Source organism: Heteronotia binoei, chromosome 7 (genome assembly GCF_032191835.1).
Source record: "Heteronotia binoei isolate CCM8104 ecotype False Entrance Well chromosome 7, APGP_CSIRO_Hbin_v1, whole genome shotgun sequence".
In the NCBI taxonomy this organism is placed as follows: Eukaryota; Metazoa; Chordata; class Lepidosauria; order Squamata; family Gekkonidae; genus Heteronotia; species Heteronotia binoei.
In genome coordinates, this window is record NC_083229.1 from 48571635 (window position 1) to 48587115 (window position 15481).

Sequence of the window (15481 nt, forward strand, 5' to 3'; positions counted from 1 at the left end):
TTCACCTTATTTCTTCTGTCATTTCCTGTGGGCAATACAATATTTCTTTGCATTCTGAACACAGGCAAGGCCTTTACATGCAAATACATAATAGCGCTAAGGACAAAAACTTGTTTTAAGGAGGCACCACGATAGCATTGTGTGTCAGATAATTTTTCTGGCATGCTAGCAGAAAATACATATCCTGGTACCCATAACACCCTCTGGTCTGTTCTGCCTTATTTCATAGCAGAGGCGGCAGTGGCAGGCTCAATGCTGCTAGCCTTGAGACTGGCATGAATGGCTCGGGAGTTGAGACAAGGTGCTCATTGTTGGCCTCTGACGTTGTCCCATTGCATTGGCCGGCTCTAAGCAACAAATGTCTGGGACATCTTTTTAAAAGACACCACTAAGATGAGAGCGGCTCACATAATCTTCCTGCATCTGACCCCATCACTGCTCTTCTCCAGCGAGGGTGCTGCTTAGCCAAACCTGCAAAATGTGCAACAAATTTGTGGGGTCCTGGAAACTGGTCTCTAGTGAAAACTTTGATGATTACATGAAAGAACTGGGTGAGACATTTTTTACTTGAAGGCTGCTATTTCCACCATCCTTTTCTCTCATATGCTGTGGCTTCTCAGTCAGTTTGCTTTTAATGTAAGAATACTAAAATGTTGGGGGAGGTCAGAGAAGTTTTTATTTCTGATGTAACAGTGCTCCAGGCCTTTGCTTTCTTTTAACTATGGATGAGAAATAAATATTTGTTTTCTTGTTTAATGGGAAATTTTACCTACTAGTAATAGCACAATTTACCAGCCCCATGGCGCGGAGTGGTAAAAGCTGCAGTACTGCAGTCGGAGCCCTCTGCTCATGACCTGAGTTCGATCCCAGCGGAAGCTGGTTCAGATAGCCGGCTCCAGGTTGACTCAGTCTTCCATCCTTCCGAAGTCGGTAAAGTGAGTACCAGCTTGTGGGGGGAAAGTGTAGATGACTGGGGAAGGCAATGGCAAACGATCCCGTAAAAAGTCTGCTGTGAAAATGTTGTGAAAGCAACGTCACCCCAGAGTCGAAAATGACTGGTGCTTGCACAGGGGACTACCTTTACCTTTTTTAACAGTACAATGGTCACAATTTTGCTGATCTGTTAATTAATTAATTTGTTTTCTTCCTCAAAAACTGGACAGACACAATATTAGGCGGACACATTAGGCAAAGCGTTGTTTGCAGTTTTGTTTCTTTAACACAGCTGAGCAAACCTATTGTGATTATGCTAACAGCATTTGTTTTCAACATTGCACTTATTGTAAGGAATTATTCCTGTAAGTGCTATTTTCTTCTGGGCCTTAACATGGTCCTTGAACCCCTTTAACTGATAAATGCTTGAAATACAAAGCTGAATAGTAGTTTTACCAAAGAAATACAATTTGAAAAATTATTGGAATAGATTGAAGATTAGCATTGCCAAAGGTATTTATTTTCCTACATGTTGCAGATTTCCTCAGATACTTTAAAAAGATAATAGGCTGGATCCAGGGATTCTGTGAATGAAGTGAGTTAAAAGAAGTGGGTTTTGTCAATTCACCGTCTGCTGAAGGACCATAAAAGCGGCTACTGAAGATATAACACACTATATAGGAGGCAGCAGCAAAAACAGGGAAATTGGCTGCGATCATCCCCACAGTCTCCACTTGCTCTGTTTGCAGAAAAGTTAGGGGAGCAATTTTGGTGCATTTCCAAATCTTGTTCCCCCACATGTCACCTGGTATAATCTGAAAGTCCCTCCCCACCCCCCACCTTCTTAGCAGTGTCGTGGTGAACATTAAAGAAAGATGGAAACATTCCCTTCCATGAATTCACTCTGTTTACTGAAGCCTTGGAGTAAATCCATTTAAAATGTAGTAGTTTATGCGGCAATAAAACTTTTGTTTGTCTTCAAATTGTCACTAGACTCCTGTTTAATTTTGCTGCATCACATTAACACATCCAGAATTACTCTCTGGAATTATTTTAACATGACATACTGTCTGAAATAGTTGAAAGAAAAGTAATTCCTGTCACTTATTGGCCTTGCTGATAAACCTAATTTCACATTATGTTTTAAATGCATGCCCTCAAAAGTTACAGTGATGCACATAGATTCAGGCAAAGATAATGCAACTAAAATAACTCTATGTAGGAGAAAATATGAACACCATCACATATGAAGTAGGTTGCAACACTTGTGTTTTTTAAAAAGAAATCAGAGTTCAAATTAGAAATGTGCAGTTCACATGCATTTACATTCAGATCAGTTTATTCACAAGCAAAGGAATTCTTATGCTTTACTTCATGTACAAGGGGGCATGTGCTTATTCCCAAATGGAGGTTATTGAAGGAGGTGAGTCACAATGAATGGCAACATTAAATTTATCATTTGTATGTGTGAATGAGACATCACAGATTGATAATCACAAATTGAAATTACTCCAGGGTGTTGGGTGTCCCCTCTCCTGGGCAGACTTGGAGGCACTTCTCAAAGGAGGAGGAGCCTCAGCCCATATCAAGTGGAATGATTTTCAATACAATCAATTCAGACATACAGCAGTGAATCACCAAGTTCTGAATATTCAAGGATGGGAAATCAAATAATCAAAGTGCACTCCTAAACCTAGGTACATCCTTTGTTCTAAGTCAATCGAAGTCAGCAGGCTTCAAAGGGTATAACTCTGCAGAGGATGGCACTATAAGTAAAATGCATACATGTATGAATTAGACTTAAGTTCTAGGAAAAAATGCCATATATGAAATGTCTCAAATTTGTTTCCACTGACTTCAGTGATACACTGATTTTCTGGGACTGCATTTGCTTGTCTTTTTAACCACCAGTGCAGCTCAGAGAACTGCAGCTTTGTTATTTAAGAAATAACATGAGAAGCCCTAATAAGTTGTCTATTAAACTGTATGTCTGTGCAAGACATTTGTAACTAATTGCTATATCTCCTCTAATTTTCAGATATATTCCTAATCCCATGAGCTTTGTAATGTGTACAATGCAGTCAAGATTTTTTTGTCCTATAGCAGGGGTGGCCAAACTTGCTTAACATAAGAGCCACATAGAATAAATGTCAGATGTCCGAGAGCCACAAGACATAAATGTCAGATGTTTGAGGGCAGGCAGGCAGGAAGGAAAAAATAGATGGGGAGAGAAGAGGGAGAGGTGGAAAGAAAGCAACTTTAACTTTAAATGTATTCTCCAAGCCATCAGCTGGCCTGGCTTAGAGAGTGATTTAAAGAGATTTTAAATGCCTTCTCTGAGTTGGCGGACAGGTTGGTGGGGACTTCAAGAGCCACACAAAATGTCTGAAAGAGCCACATGCGACTCCAGAGCCGCAGTTTGGCCACCCCTGCCCTCTAGTATCTAGCAATGGTTTTTTGTGTCTAATTGTAGGTGTGGGGCTGGCTACTCGGAAACTTGGCAGCCTGGCAAGGCCTAAGGTCATAATCAGCATGAAGGGTGATGTGGTAACCATCCGAACAGAAAGCGCCTTCAAAAACACAGAGATCACTTTTAAGTTGGGCCAGGAATTTGAAGAAACCACTGCTGATAACAGGAAAACCAAGGTGAGGGCTAGTCTTTTCTAATTTTTTGTAGCTTGGCCAGATGGTCTAAGTGAGAAGCATTCTCTTTCTTTGAAGAGTACCATCATACCTCAGATCAGCAAAGCACATGGCCTGCTCCAAACTGGAATCACGTGATATAGCATTCGGAAAGGCAATAAACCTTGTGAAACTTGCCGGAAAAGTGATGGTGGTGGTGGCTGAGAAAGAGATTCTCTGCAAGATAAATTACAAAAACATTATGTATCATAAGAGCATTTGTTGTGATTACCTTGTAATATTTTCACAGCCGTGTCATCCATACTAATCAAAGAGCCGTCCTCTTCTTTATCAAAGGAATTTGTGCCTTTGGAGTATATATCTATTAGTCTATTGGCCTTTTTAATAGTTCATAACTGTCTGTCATACATCAAAATGTTTGCATTTCCCCCAAATGAATAACAGACAGGGATGTCAATTTTTTAGGAAACTTTCCAGTGAGTAGAGGCCTGTGGAAATCAAGAGAATTTTGAAACACAGGGGAATGTAAACAACCCTACTCCCTCATTTAAACAGCTTCCCTGGCTCTGGCTTTTAATATATCAAAGGTCAAGTGATGACAATCAGATATTGATTTATTATTTGGGTCTCTGCAGACAATCATAACCTTAGACAAAGGTTCATTGGTTCAAGTACAGAAGTGGAATGGCAAGGAGTCAACCATAAGAAGAAAACTAGTTGATGGGAAAATGGTGGTGGTAAGTCAACATCTTTTAGTGACATTGGAAATGTACCATTTTCCCAACTTTTCCCTGTTTAGAAAAATACATGTACTGATGGGCTGCCTATAACTTTGCACAAGGGGGCAAATAGTGGTTCCCCAGGGCTGATTCAGATCAGAACAAGGTAATGGGAGGAGGCTTCAGGGCTTTTTTGGTAGAAAAAGTCCAGCAGGAATTCATTTGCATATTAGGCCACACCCCCTGATGTCAGCATTGTTTCACAGAGGGCTTTTTCTACAAAAAATCCCAGCAGGAATTTATTTGCATATTAAGCCACACCCCCTGGTGCCAAGCCAGCCGGGACTGCGTTCCTGCACGTTCCTGCTCAAAAAAAAAAAAAGCTTTGGGAGGCTTGATCACAGTTTTCCGCCACACTTTGTGGCACTGGTTCAAATTGGAGCCATGTGTGGCTGAAAATTAAGCTTCCAGCACTGAACTTATGCAGCTCAAGGGTGAAAGTGAAGAAAACATAACATATAGTTAGGTTCTAACTCATCTATTGCAATTCATGAGATTTAAATGACTGTGTTCAACATTTTTAACAGTATTGTGCACTCTAATCATAGTCATACATTTCAGAAGAAGCAAACATTCATTATTAAACATCCAAAATTAAACAATGCTAATGACATTCAATTAAAGATGGATCAAGATAGGCTACTTTTAAATGTCTGTCTTTAGGATACATGCCCTCTTTCATACAAATCCTGACTAGGAGTAGCGTTAGTTGTCGCCCCAAAAAAGTCTGTGCTTGTGACTTTGGGTGGGATCAAAATACTAACCTTTCTACTAAAGGCTGATCTGAGGATTTAGATATGCTAGCAGATGCTACATAAATGCTTAGTTTCACCAAACTGGCTATCTGTTGAAAAGGGAGCCAAAAGCTAGCAATTGTGTCCTATCAGCTCCCAAAAGAAATAATTATGACTGCTTCACATGTTAGGGTTAGGACTACTCTCCATTCATCCTGTTTACTTTGGGCAACCAGTTCACCACATTTCCAGATCTCACTGACTGAAAGTGATAGGTGCTTCATGGCTGAGCAGGAACTTGAGCCCTGGTTTTCCAGGCTGTAGTTCAACACTGTATTCCCCACACCACATTGAGGTTTCTAACCACCTGGTTTAACATCAAATCTGAGACACTAATTAAAAGTATTTCAGGGATAAAAATGTAAAAATAAATAAATACCAATCTGGAAACCCAAATGCAACAACTAGCTGCAACACACAATATAAGGCAGTATCAGGCTTGACAATGGTCTCTTGTACTACTTGCAGATGGACTGTGTTCTCTTTACAGACTAAAAACAAATATTTTTTTAGGATAATGGATCTAGTACATCTTTCTTTAGTAGGCATTAGATAAAACTAATTCAGATATCCCAAATTATCTTTTTCTATGCTTTAGGAATGCATCATGAAAGGAGTCACCTGCAGACGAGTCTATGAGAGAATGTGAGGAATCTCCCTGTGTCCAGTAGATTAAATTTAGGTCCTCAGAACCATATTATTTCTGTGGAGAAAATAAGATCATCCATTCTTTTGTCTCTCTTACCTTGTTTTACTAAGAGGCATCTATGCTATAAACATGTATTTCAAAACTCACTGTACAAGTAGTGTGAGAGTATTTGTGATTCACTAAATGCTTACCAATGTAAGAATCAGAGGTATGTTATTTCACAGTGTGGCAATGTTTTAGAACTGATCCTTCAATATTTTCCGTGGTAAAACTGCATTGTCTCAAGACAGAGGTTCAGTCCATCAACAGCTATGACTAAGGTTGCCAGCCTCCAGGTTAAGGATATAAGTTAAGGAGATAAGACTACTCCTGGATTTATAAATCAACTTTATTTTGAATTGGGATTATACAAGCACTCTGTTCTATTAAAGAGATAGAACAGGAAGAACAGAAGGTGGGCCTACGTTTAACTGGACTGAATTATAATGAATGGATATGGACTTTGTATTATGGATTGGATATGTACTGATCTGTATTATGTATGAGTGACCATTTCTATCTATACTTATATTGCACTAAAATAGAATTTTCATAATTTGTTAAAATATTCATGGTGTCCTATGTTAGTTAATTTTCACATCTTTTTTTTATATACTCTTCTTTCCATGATTCTCTTTGGTTTGCTGCCTCCAGGTAGTAGCTGGAGATCTTTCAGAATTACAACTGATCTCCACACAATAGATATCAGTTCCCTTGGAGAAAATGGCTGCTTTGGAAGGTGGACTCTATGCATTATACCCTGCTGAGTTCCCTTCCCTCCCCAAACTCTGACCTCCACAAGCTCAGCCCCCAAATCTCCAGGTACTTCTCAACCTAGAGGTGGTAACCCTAGCTATGATGGCTAAATGGAGGCATGCTCAGAGGGCATGGTACGTTTATGGAATATTCTCAGAAGTAGTGTTCTTCTGAGTGCCAGTTTCTGTGGACCATATATAGTGAAAACTTTGCTATCTGTGTTCTGCTTTTAGGCCTTTCAGGATATCTGGTTGACCACTGTGGGAAACAGAACACAGGAGGACTAGATGGACCATTATTCTGATCCAGCGGGGTGAGGCGGGAGAAGGAATGTATTATTTATGACCTACATTCAGTTACAAAGAAGAGAGCCATACTATGCCTTCTTAAAGCAGGGGCCAAACGACGGGTGTTTTTACACTGGCAGTTTGCGACTCTCTATCACTGCATTGGAAACTCACCTTTTACATTACCTAATGTTTTCATAACATTTTTGAATCATTGCTGTCCGAAGCATCTACATTTGTTTCAGTGAGATGAGTTTTGGAGCTGCTCCTGCAACGTTTTTCTCCACACTAGTTTTGGTTTGGTCTTTTCTCTACAGGCATTTCAAACTTGTATTGTAGAAGTTTTCATGCGTTTTAAAAAAGACTCCTCCAAAAGCCACCACAAGGTGCAGTAATTTGCATGAGAACTGACAGCACTTGAAATTTTTACATAGCATTGCTTGCCTCATCTAGTAATTTAAATTTGTATTGTCTTTGCAGTGTTGACACGATTTCCAAGCAATCGTATACATTTAACTAGGAATTGGTATTCCAGCTGCCCTCTGATCAGAGACACACACTCCCCCCCCCCCCCAAATTGAAACGCTTAAATGTAAAAAGGAAAATAATTAAAGCAGAACAGTGGCAGGTGATTTTAAGACTAAAACTCTGGATCAAACTGAATGTAAAAATACCCTACATCTCCTTTCCAAACAGAATTCATTTCAAGAAAGGAGCATCATCCACCAGGATGGGGGAGAGAGAGGGGGGTTTGTTCTGGAATAGAAATATCCACAGTCTAGAGTTTGTTTAAATAGTCAAAGCCACCTGAGTTTCTGAGGAGGCATTTTTGGTTAATTTTTTCCCATGTGTAAATAATCAAATTTATGAGACTCTGTTTTACTAAATTGTCTATACTCAATCACTTAAATGTTTTTCTTGTTTATATTCATTTCTGGACTCTTTTAAAGTGTTTTACAATGTCCTGGAGGCAAGAAAAATAGCTCCCCTCTTACAGATTGGTCTGGCATGATCTATATAGAAAAACAATCATTAGAAAGGGTACCATGGAATCTGGGAGGGTTTTTTTTTTCCAGAACAGGAAAAATGCAGTTGAGCTGATAGCACAAATGACAAAAACAGATGAGGTTTGTGGTGTATCACATTAATGCCTAAGCAGCATTTATTTGAACTTTAAACCTCTCATCTTGACTAACGTTAAGAGAACTGAGGAAGAGGTGGTTCTGAAATCTCATTTCCTAAAAAGGCCTTTTGGCTGTCCTGTGCTTCAACAGAATGGGATTTATGCATGTCTAATGTAACAAAGGCATGTTACTGCTCTGGTGTTCCGCTCACAACTTTCCCCCCTCTCTCAGGGTTTCCCAGTGTGGTGCCTGTGGGTACCATGGTGCATGTCAGCACCTTTCTTGAGACTCACCAAGTATTTTTAGAAAGTGGGAAGGGTCAAGTGGCACTCTTTCCCAGCAACACTTCTGATTGGTCTGATTGGAGATCTGATTAAAATAACACTTTTAGGAGCAGCTATCACCACAGTGCTGATTTTATTATCCTTCATTCCTCTTTCACAATGTATTTTTAAAAATCACTCCTCCTCCCCTGCTTCCTTTGCACATATGACTCTACCCCTGCAGCAGCCATTTTGTGGTTGTATCCACTGCCCTGAGTCAGAATTCCAAAGTTGCCCACAGGCTCAAAACCATTGGGGACCCCTGCTCTAATGGGTCAACAGCTCTTTAATAGGGCAGAGCACAGTTTTGTAACTTGCCAAACTAAGATCTTTAATGATTTCTTCAGTTTAACATAATCACAGTTTTATCATATCAAGCCACCTTGAGTCTGTATGGAATGGGTGGGATATAAATAAAATGTAAATAAATAAATAAATCTTATTTTAGACTTCCCTCATAGGGCCAATGGTACATATAATCATATAACTTGCTTAGATGACAAGAAAACATAGTTCTGTCCCTTTAATGGAGGCTTAATGAGCAGAAATGGACAGCTGAATTTTTTGATGGCATGAATAATATTACCTGATAATTGAGTACAGACTGATATCTGATAGACTGATACCGACTAATATCAAACTGATATTAAACAGACAGCAGGAAGGACCAGTTTAAAAATTAGCAACCCTGGAACATTATAGGCTTGCCACTTCCCATGATGGTTCTGCAGGCTCTTCCCCACCACCAACCAGCTGGCTGGTGGGAGGAAGCCCCACCCCAACAGTCAAGATGTGCCTTTAGATCTCAGGCAAGGTTAGAAGCTTGCAAACTGCTTCTGTTTTGGAAGGTGTGTGCCTTTAAATCACAGAATAAAGCTGCAGGGAGCAGGGCAAGGAGGCAGAGCTGCATGTGTGAGAGAGTAAGCCAGAGAGCCCAGTCCCTTTTGCATTGTTTTCAGAAGCTGTTTGGGATAGTAAGAGATAGTAAAAAAAAAAGGGGGGGAGGGATAGTAAACATTAACTAAAACTTGATTATGAGATAGAGGAAAACTCCACCCCCTATACCCCTCTCTCCTTAAGTTGTTTGAAATACAGCAGATTGTTACAGTCAGCAGCTCAGGTGAGTACAGCTATCTACAGTGTTTATTGCAGAATGAAGAAAAAACCCTACAGAAGCTTATTTGCATACTAGGCCTTTCTTTCTTTCTTTCTTTCTTTCTTTCTTTCTTTCTTTCTTTCTTTCTTTCTTTCTTTCTTTCTTTCTTTCTTTCTTTCTTTCTTTCTTTCTTTCTTTCTTTCTGATGGGGAAGTCTCCTGGCTCTATCCCCATACCCCAGATATTTTCTGAGTTGGCCCTGGCAACCTTAGAACATGATCAGATTGCAAATGTAAAAAATATATAATTTGTCAATTCTCTGTAAAATACCTGAAGAAGAACAAAACAAAACACCAAATTGCATATCTGCTAAAAAACAAGGACATAGACATTTTCTAAATAGTCCCAATTTAAAACAACACATCATTTCACAATCAAACTCAGTTCATCAACCAAAAAGCCTTTCTAGAAAATTAAAAATAAGTCAACTGATGAAAAGTACAAAGTTTACTTCTTTGGACAGTGAATTCCTCACAGTTGGTAAAGCCTCATAGTTATAAAGTCAGCCTCATAGTTATAAAGTAGCTGCTATCTGGACCAATCTCCAGTGGAGCCTGGGCTTCTCCCAGACTACAGAGATCAGCTCCCCTGAAGCAGTGGTTCCCAAACCTTTTCAGATAACTGTCCCCTTGGGTCCAGAAACTTAACCTGAGTGACCCTACCTTAAAAATTGTTATTCAGAAAAGCGATTTGAATAACCTTCTAAGGAAGATAATAAAATTCAACACAGTAACAACTAATTTCACTTTTATTCAAATTTCCTTCAGTATTTATATTTATTTATGTAATTTTCTTCTCACCAGAATTTTTATATTCTAAAATTCCCCTCATTTACTTAATGTTTTTCTTCTACCCCCTATTTTGTCCTTTTAAAATCCTTTTGTTCTTTTTGAAAAAATATTGAGAAATTTAAAAATTCTTCTTTAACTTAGAAATATTAATAGGCTGCAACAAAACTGACATATATATAGCTTAAAAGTGCACTTCATAATCAACAGGTTCAGTAACCAAAAGCACAGGAAAACAAATATCACACTTAATACTATTACATTAAAGACTACCAGAAAAAAGTGAAAAATGACAGACAAAAACACACATGGTGATGCCAGTTTTTCAAAATATGGTATACTGGTCTGACTAGAGCTGTGATGATGTTTTAACTAAAAATTCTGATACCACACTTCAGCCATATCTATGAAATCTAAATGTTGTGACATCTCCTACTCTCCATTTTAGGAAACAGCTACAGATATCAGAATGATATCTCATGGCTCAGCAGTGCTGTTGTTATTAGATCTGTCAGCTGCTTTTGATACGGTTGACTATCAGCTACTGACTAGCCGCCTTGCCGATGTGGGGATTCAGGGGTCCACCTTACAGTGGTTGACCTCCTTTCTCCAAGATCAGGGACAAAGGGTGGTGATAGGGGAGGAAGCATCCCAGAGGCACTCTCTCAGTTGTGGGGTGCCACAGGGAGCAGTCCTATCCCCGATGCTATTTAATACCTAAGTGCGCCCCCTTGCCCAGATTGTCAGGAGGTATGGACTGGGTTGTCATCAATATGCAGATGACACCCAGCTCTATCTATTGATGGGCAGCCAGTCCAAATGTACCCCGAAAAATCTAGACCTGGCCCTTCAAGCCGTGGCTTTGTGGCTCAGGTTGAGCCGACAGAAATTGAATCTGACGAAGACGGAGGTTCTCTATCTGAGCCGGGGTGGTCCGGAGGGAGGGGTTCATCTGCCGGCTCTTGATGGGATGCCATTAATACCGGCCCCTAAAGTCAGGATCTTGGGCATCTCCTTCAGTCCTCCCTTACAATGGAGGCCCAGGTAGAGGCCACAGTTAGATCTGCCTTTTTCCACCTTCGGCGGGCACGGCAGCTGGCCCCATTCCTGGAGCACAACTTAGCAATGGTAATCCATGCTATGGTCACCGCAAGAATAGATCACTGTAACGCTCTCTACATGGGGCTACAGCTAGTGCAGAACGCTCGATGGGAGCACATTCAGCCGGTGCTGAAAGAGCTGCACTGGCTTCCTGTTGTGTTCTGAGTTTGTTTCAAGGTGTTGGTGTTGACCTTTAAAGCCCTTTATGGTCAGGGACCTGTCTATCTGCGGGACTGCCTTTCTCCGCATATTCCCCAGAGAGCACTGCGTTCAGGGACGAAAAATCTGTTGTCCATCCCTGGACCAAAAGAAGCCAGGTTGCGTACGACACGAGCCAGGGCCTTCTCGGTGGCAGCACCAGAACTCTGGAACGCTCTCCCGGAGGCCATAAGGGCCCTGCGGGATTTGTTTACATTCTGCAGGGCCTGTAAGACCGAATTGTTCCGACAGGCCTTCGACATTTAACCGAGAGAGAGCTGCCACTGGACATCATATAGAGCACCATGCAGAGTACTGATGGTCACTATCAAACTTTCAAATCACTATACTGTACTGTATTAACACAGCACCATGAAATGTTGTAAATAATTTAAATATGTAATTATGTTTTATATGTTTTATTGGTTTTTAATGGAAGTAATGTGATGTTGTGAGCCACCCTGAGTCTGCTTGCGGAGAGGGCGGGATATAAGCGTAAATAAATAAATAAATAAATAAATAAAAACCTGCAATAACGCAGTCATCCTAATTAACATCCTTTAAGCATCCTTTTTACCAACGGTCCCCAACCTTTTTGGCACCAGGGACCGGTTTTGTAGAAGACAATTTTTCAGGGACCGGGGGTGGGGTGTGCGATGGTTTGGGGATGATACAATTGTGCACTTTATTTCTCTTAGTTTGGCATGTTGGTTAAGTGTGCAGATTCTTATCTGGGAGAACCGGGTTTGATTCCCCACTCCTCCACTTGCAGCTGCTGGAATGGCCTTGGGTCAGCCATAGCTCTGGCAGAGGTTGTCCTTGCAAGGGCAGCTTCTGGGAGAGCTCTCTCAGCTCCACCCACCTCACAGGGTGTCTGTTGTGGGAGAGGAAGGTAAAGGAGATTGTGAGCTGCTCTGAGACGCTGAAATTTAGAGTGGAGGGCAGGATATAAACTACTACATTGTAATATATAATGAAATAATTATACAACTTGTGGCCCGGTTGCTAACAGACCACGGACTGGGACCGGTCAATGGCCCAGGTATTGGGGACCCCTGCTTTTTACCCCCTCTTCAACCCCCATGCTCTTGGTATTTAGCATCCAGCCTCATCGAGAGTTCTAGGAAATCAAAATGTTTGCACTCAATATTTTGTGATATTTGTGTTGATCCTAATATAAACATATTACACTAGAATTTTGTGCTTCCCTCTGATGGATCAACCTGGCTTTCTATAATGTTTCTCCTAAGTAGTTGATTGTTTGAAAAACTGGACAAAAATAGTACCATTCATAACCCCATTACAACTTAGGGAGATAAACAAGCCTATCGAAGAACCTATTGTTGCAGATCTTGCATTTCAGTGAGCAGCTCTGGGAAATGGACCATTGTACCAAAGAGGACGAAAGAGTAGACTGATGAATAATGATTATACAAGAGACCAAAGAACAAAGCTGCATTAGTTAGTAATTGACAGCACTATCCTATACAGAATTACTCCAATTTAAGTCCACTGAAGTCAATACATTTACAATGGAGTAAGTCTGCATTAGAAAAAATAAGGGAGCAGCTTTTCACAAAATTATTTTTATCAAGCTGGAATTCAGGAAGTGGTGTGCTCCCAGTCTTGCAACTAGCTTCCCATGTGTTGTTTATGTTTAACAATATCCAGTATTTTATTTAAGGAAGGGAAAGTCTCAAAAGGCTCTGTACTGGAATGACCAAGCTTTATTTTCTGTTTGGATCAGGACCAAGCAAGTCTTACCATATGTGCACAATGTCAGGCAAACAGCTTCTTTCTTTCTTTCTTTCTTTCTTTCTTTCTTTCTTTCTTTCTTTCTTTCTTTCTTTCTTTCTTTCTTTCTTTCTTTCTTTCTTTCTTTCTTTCTTTCTTTCTTTCTTTCTTTCAAAAAAGGGTTTCAGCTAGGGTTACCAACTCCAGGTTGGGAAATTCCAGAAATTTTGTGGTTTAGGAAAGGGATAGACCTCAGCAGAGCACTATACAATCCAATACCCAAAATCTTTTCTCATTGTATACAAAGTCCACAATCCTATACTTAAAGTTTTCACAGGGTATACAATTTTCAATAGAAAACTTGCATGAAAGAGAGAATTTATTAACCTTCTCTTTATGCCGCTTTCTCCCTGAGCTAAAACTTGAAAGTAAGGTAAGGTAAAGGTAAGTTTTATTCTTATATCCCGCCCTCCCCCGCCAAAGGCCAAAGTATCCCTCTACCAGCAGCTTTTTTCTTTTTTTTTTAATTTGGACAAATGCACATATAAGTTGCAGATTCCGATACTGTTGAATGACAAACACACCAAGCCTGCTTGCCTGGGAAGGGCTGGCTCCACCAAAACATGAGAATCTTCACTGTGTGACTGAAGCTAAGCTGTGGCAGCCATTTTATGGCTGGCTCTGCCCCCTGTAGCAACCATTTTGTGGCTGTTCCCACCATGTTGTGCCAGAATTTCAATGGTTCCTGCAGGGTCAAACAAGGCTGGGGACACCTGGATTAGACTAAGAATTATTGATTTAAGGACAACCTATGAACTTCATTGTGTAGCAGGAAAATAACGGAGCCGCACACTTCTGATATGAAATGATTTTACTCTGACACCAAAGCAGAACTTAGCAAGGCATTAGCCTTCAAAATGACTAAGTAACATTGAGATCATTCCGCCCACTCCGCTCCTACTGCCATTCTCCCCCTTCATCGGTGTACACATTCCATTTCCCCCTTGTTTTTAAAATTTTGATTTTTTTTTGACAAGCAGCATGAGACTGCTAGTCTCAGATTGCTGAATAAAAAGTAATTAAAAGATGGAGGAAAATTTAAACAGAGTTGTGCAAGGTTTTATTCCCTGCTGGTATTGACTTGAAAGGGGATTGATGAGGAGACAAACAGCCGCATCCCCAGTGCAAAAACAACAACAACAGGAATTCAGTGCTCCATGCAAACAAAACAAAGGTGGAGATCCTCAGCACTTGTCAGGTCAAGAAAAACTTTGGTCAGTTTCAACAGTGGTTTTCACCCCCCCCCCCCGCTCCTTGCCTTCCTTCTTGTCTGTTTTCTTTCGTTTGAGGAACTAACAATAAAATGAAGGCACAAAACCTGAGCCACAAAGATATAAATGGAAAACACTTGCTGGATGCTACTGTGCAGCTGCAATAGGGCAATTGCATATATATTTTTAAAAAACTTTGGATGGCACCCTCCCCCCCCCCCATACATCACAAATGACATTCCATTCCAATTTAGAAAAGTGTGGCTGTTTAAAAATTGTAGCTGCAGATTAAATACACTGAATGAAAAAGAATGGTGTGAAAGGGGGGACACAGAATCCGAAGTCAAGCTGAAAGGTTTATTGCTCAGAAAATCTGCAGTAAGATGTGTGTGCATAATGCATCTTGGTCTATGGATGTTTACTGCACTTGGCAGTTCTCTAAGATGATATATTTTACAGATAACTATGGAGGTACTGGAAGAGAATTTTAAGCTAGAAGTTGAACAAGATAAGATTTAAACACTACAGCAAATTTCCATTCAAAGTTAAAGAGCTATATAGGAATGGTTAATTCTGGGTTCATAAAGCTGCAGCCATATTTTTCTCATAAAAATGACTAAACAGATCGTACCAAACTTTTCCAGTCTTAAACAGTTCCAAGGGTTCAGCTGGACTTTTGGAGAATACCAGTGTATCCCAGGGAATGCTGCACATTAAAAGACACCCCGGGACAATTTCAGTCACTTTTCCATGTGTACTATGGTCCTGATGTTAACTGAGCACCACACATGTGAGAACTGAGGAGAACTCACATCATGTGTGATTGTGTTATGTCTGTCACAGCTGGGGACCCCAGGCCAAACTTGTGCACTCCATAATGTGTGAAGAGAATTAGCTTGCCCATTG

At 40.3% G+C, this 15481-nt stretch overlaps 1 protein-coding gene across 2 annotated transcripts; it reads left to right on the forward strand.

Moving 5' to 3' along the window:
* The first annotated feature begins 304 nt into the window (after window positions 1-304).
* Window positions 305-6000, forward strand: LOC132574714 (myelin P2 protein-like). 2 transcript variants are annotated; one of them, XM_060242949.1, is made up of 4 exons: window positions 375-551; window positions 3407-3579; window positions 4212-4313; window positions 5748-6000. In XM_060242949.1, the coding sequence occupies exons 1-4, from the start codon at window positions 479-481 to the stop codon at window positions 5796-5798; spliced, it is 399 nt and encodes a 132-aa protein (XP_060098932.1). In that variant the 5' UTR covers window positions 375-478; the 3' UTR covers window positions 5799-6000. The 2 variants fall into 2 exon arrangements, with proteins under 2 accessions (XP_060098933.1, XP_060098932.1); XM_060242950.1 differs by lacking the exon at window positions 4212-4313 and having other exon boundaries at window positions 305-551.
* The last annotated feature ends 9481 nt before the right edge of the window (window positions 6001-15481 follow it).

Coding starts and splice junctions, on each gene's coding strand:
- LOC132574714 (XM_060242949.1), top strand. CDS start 479: ATGTGCAACAAATTTGTGGGGTCCTGGAAACTGGTCTCTAGTGAAAAC. Junction 552..3,406: donor TGATTACATGAAAGAACTGG/GTGAGACATTTT, acceptor GTCTAATTGTAG/GTGTGGGGCTGGCTACTCGG. Junction 4,314..5,747: donor TTGATGGGAAAATGGTGGTG/GTAAGTCAACAT, acceptor TCTATGCTTTAG/GAATGCATCATGAAAGGAGT.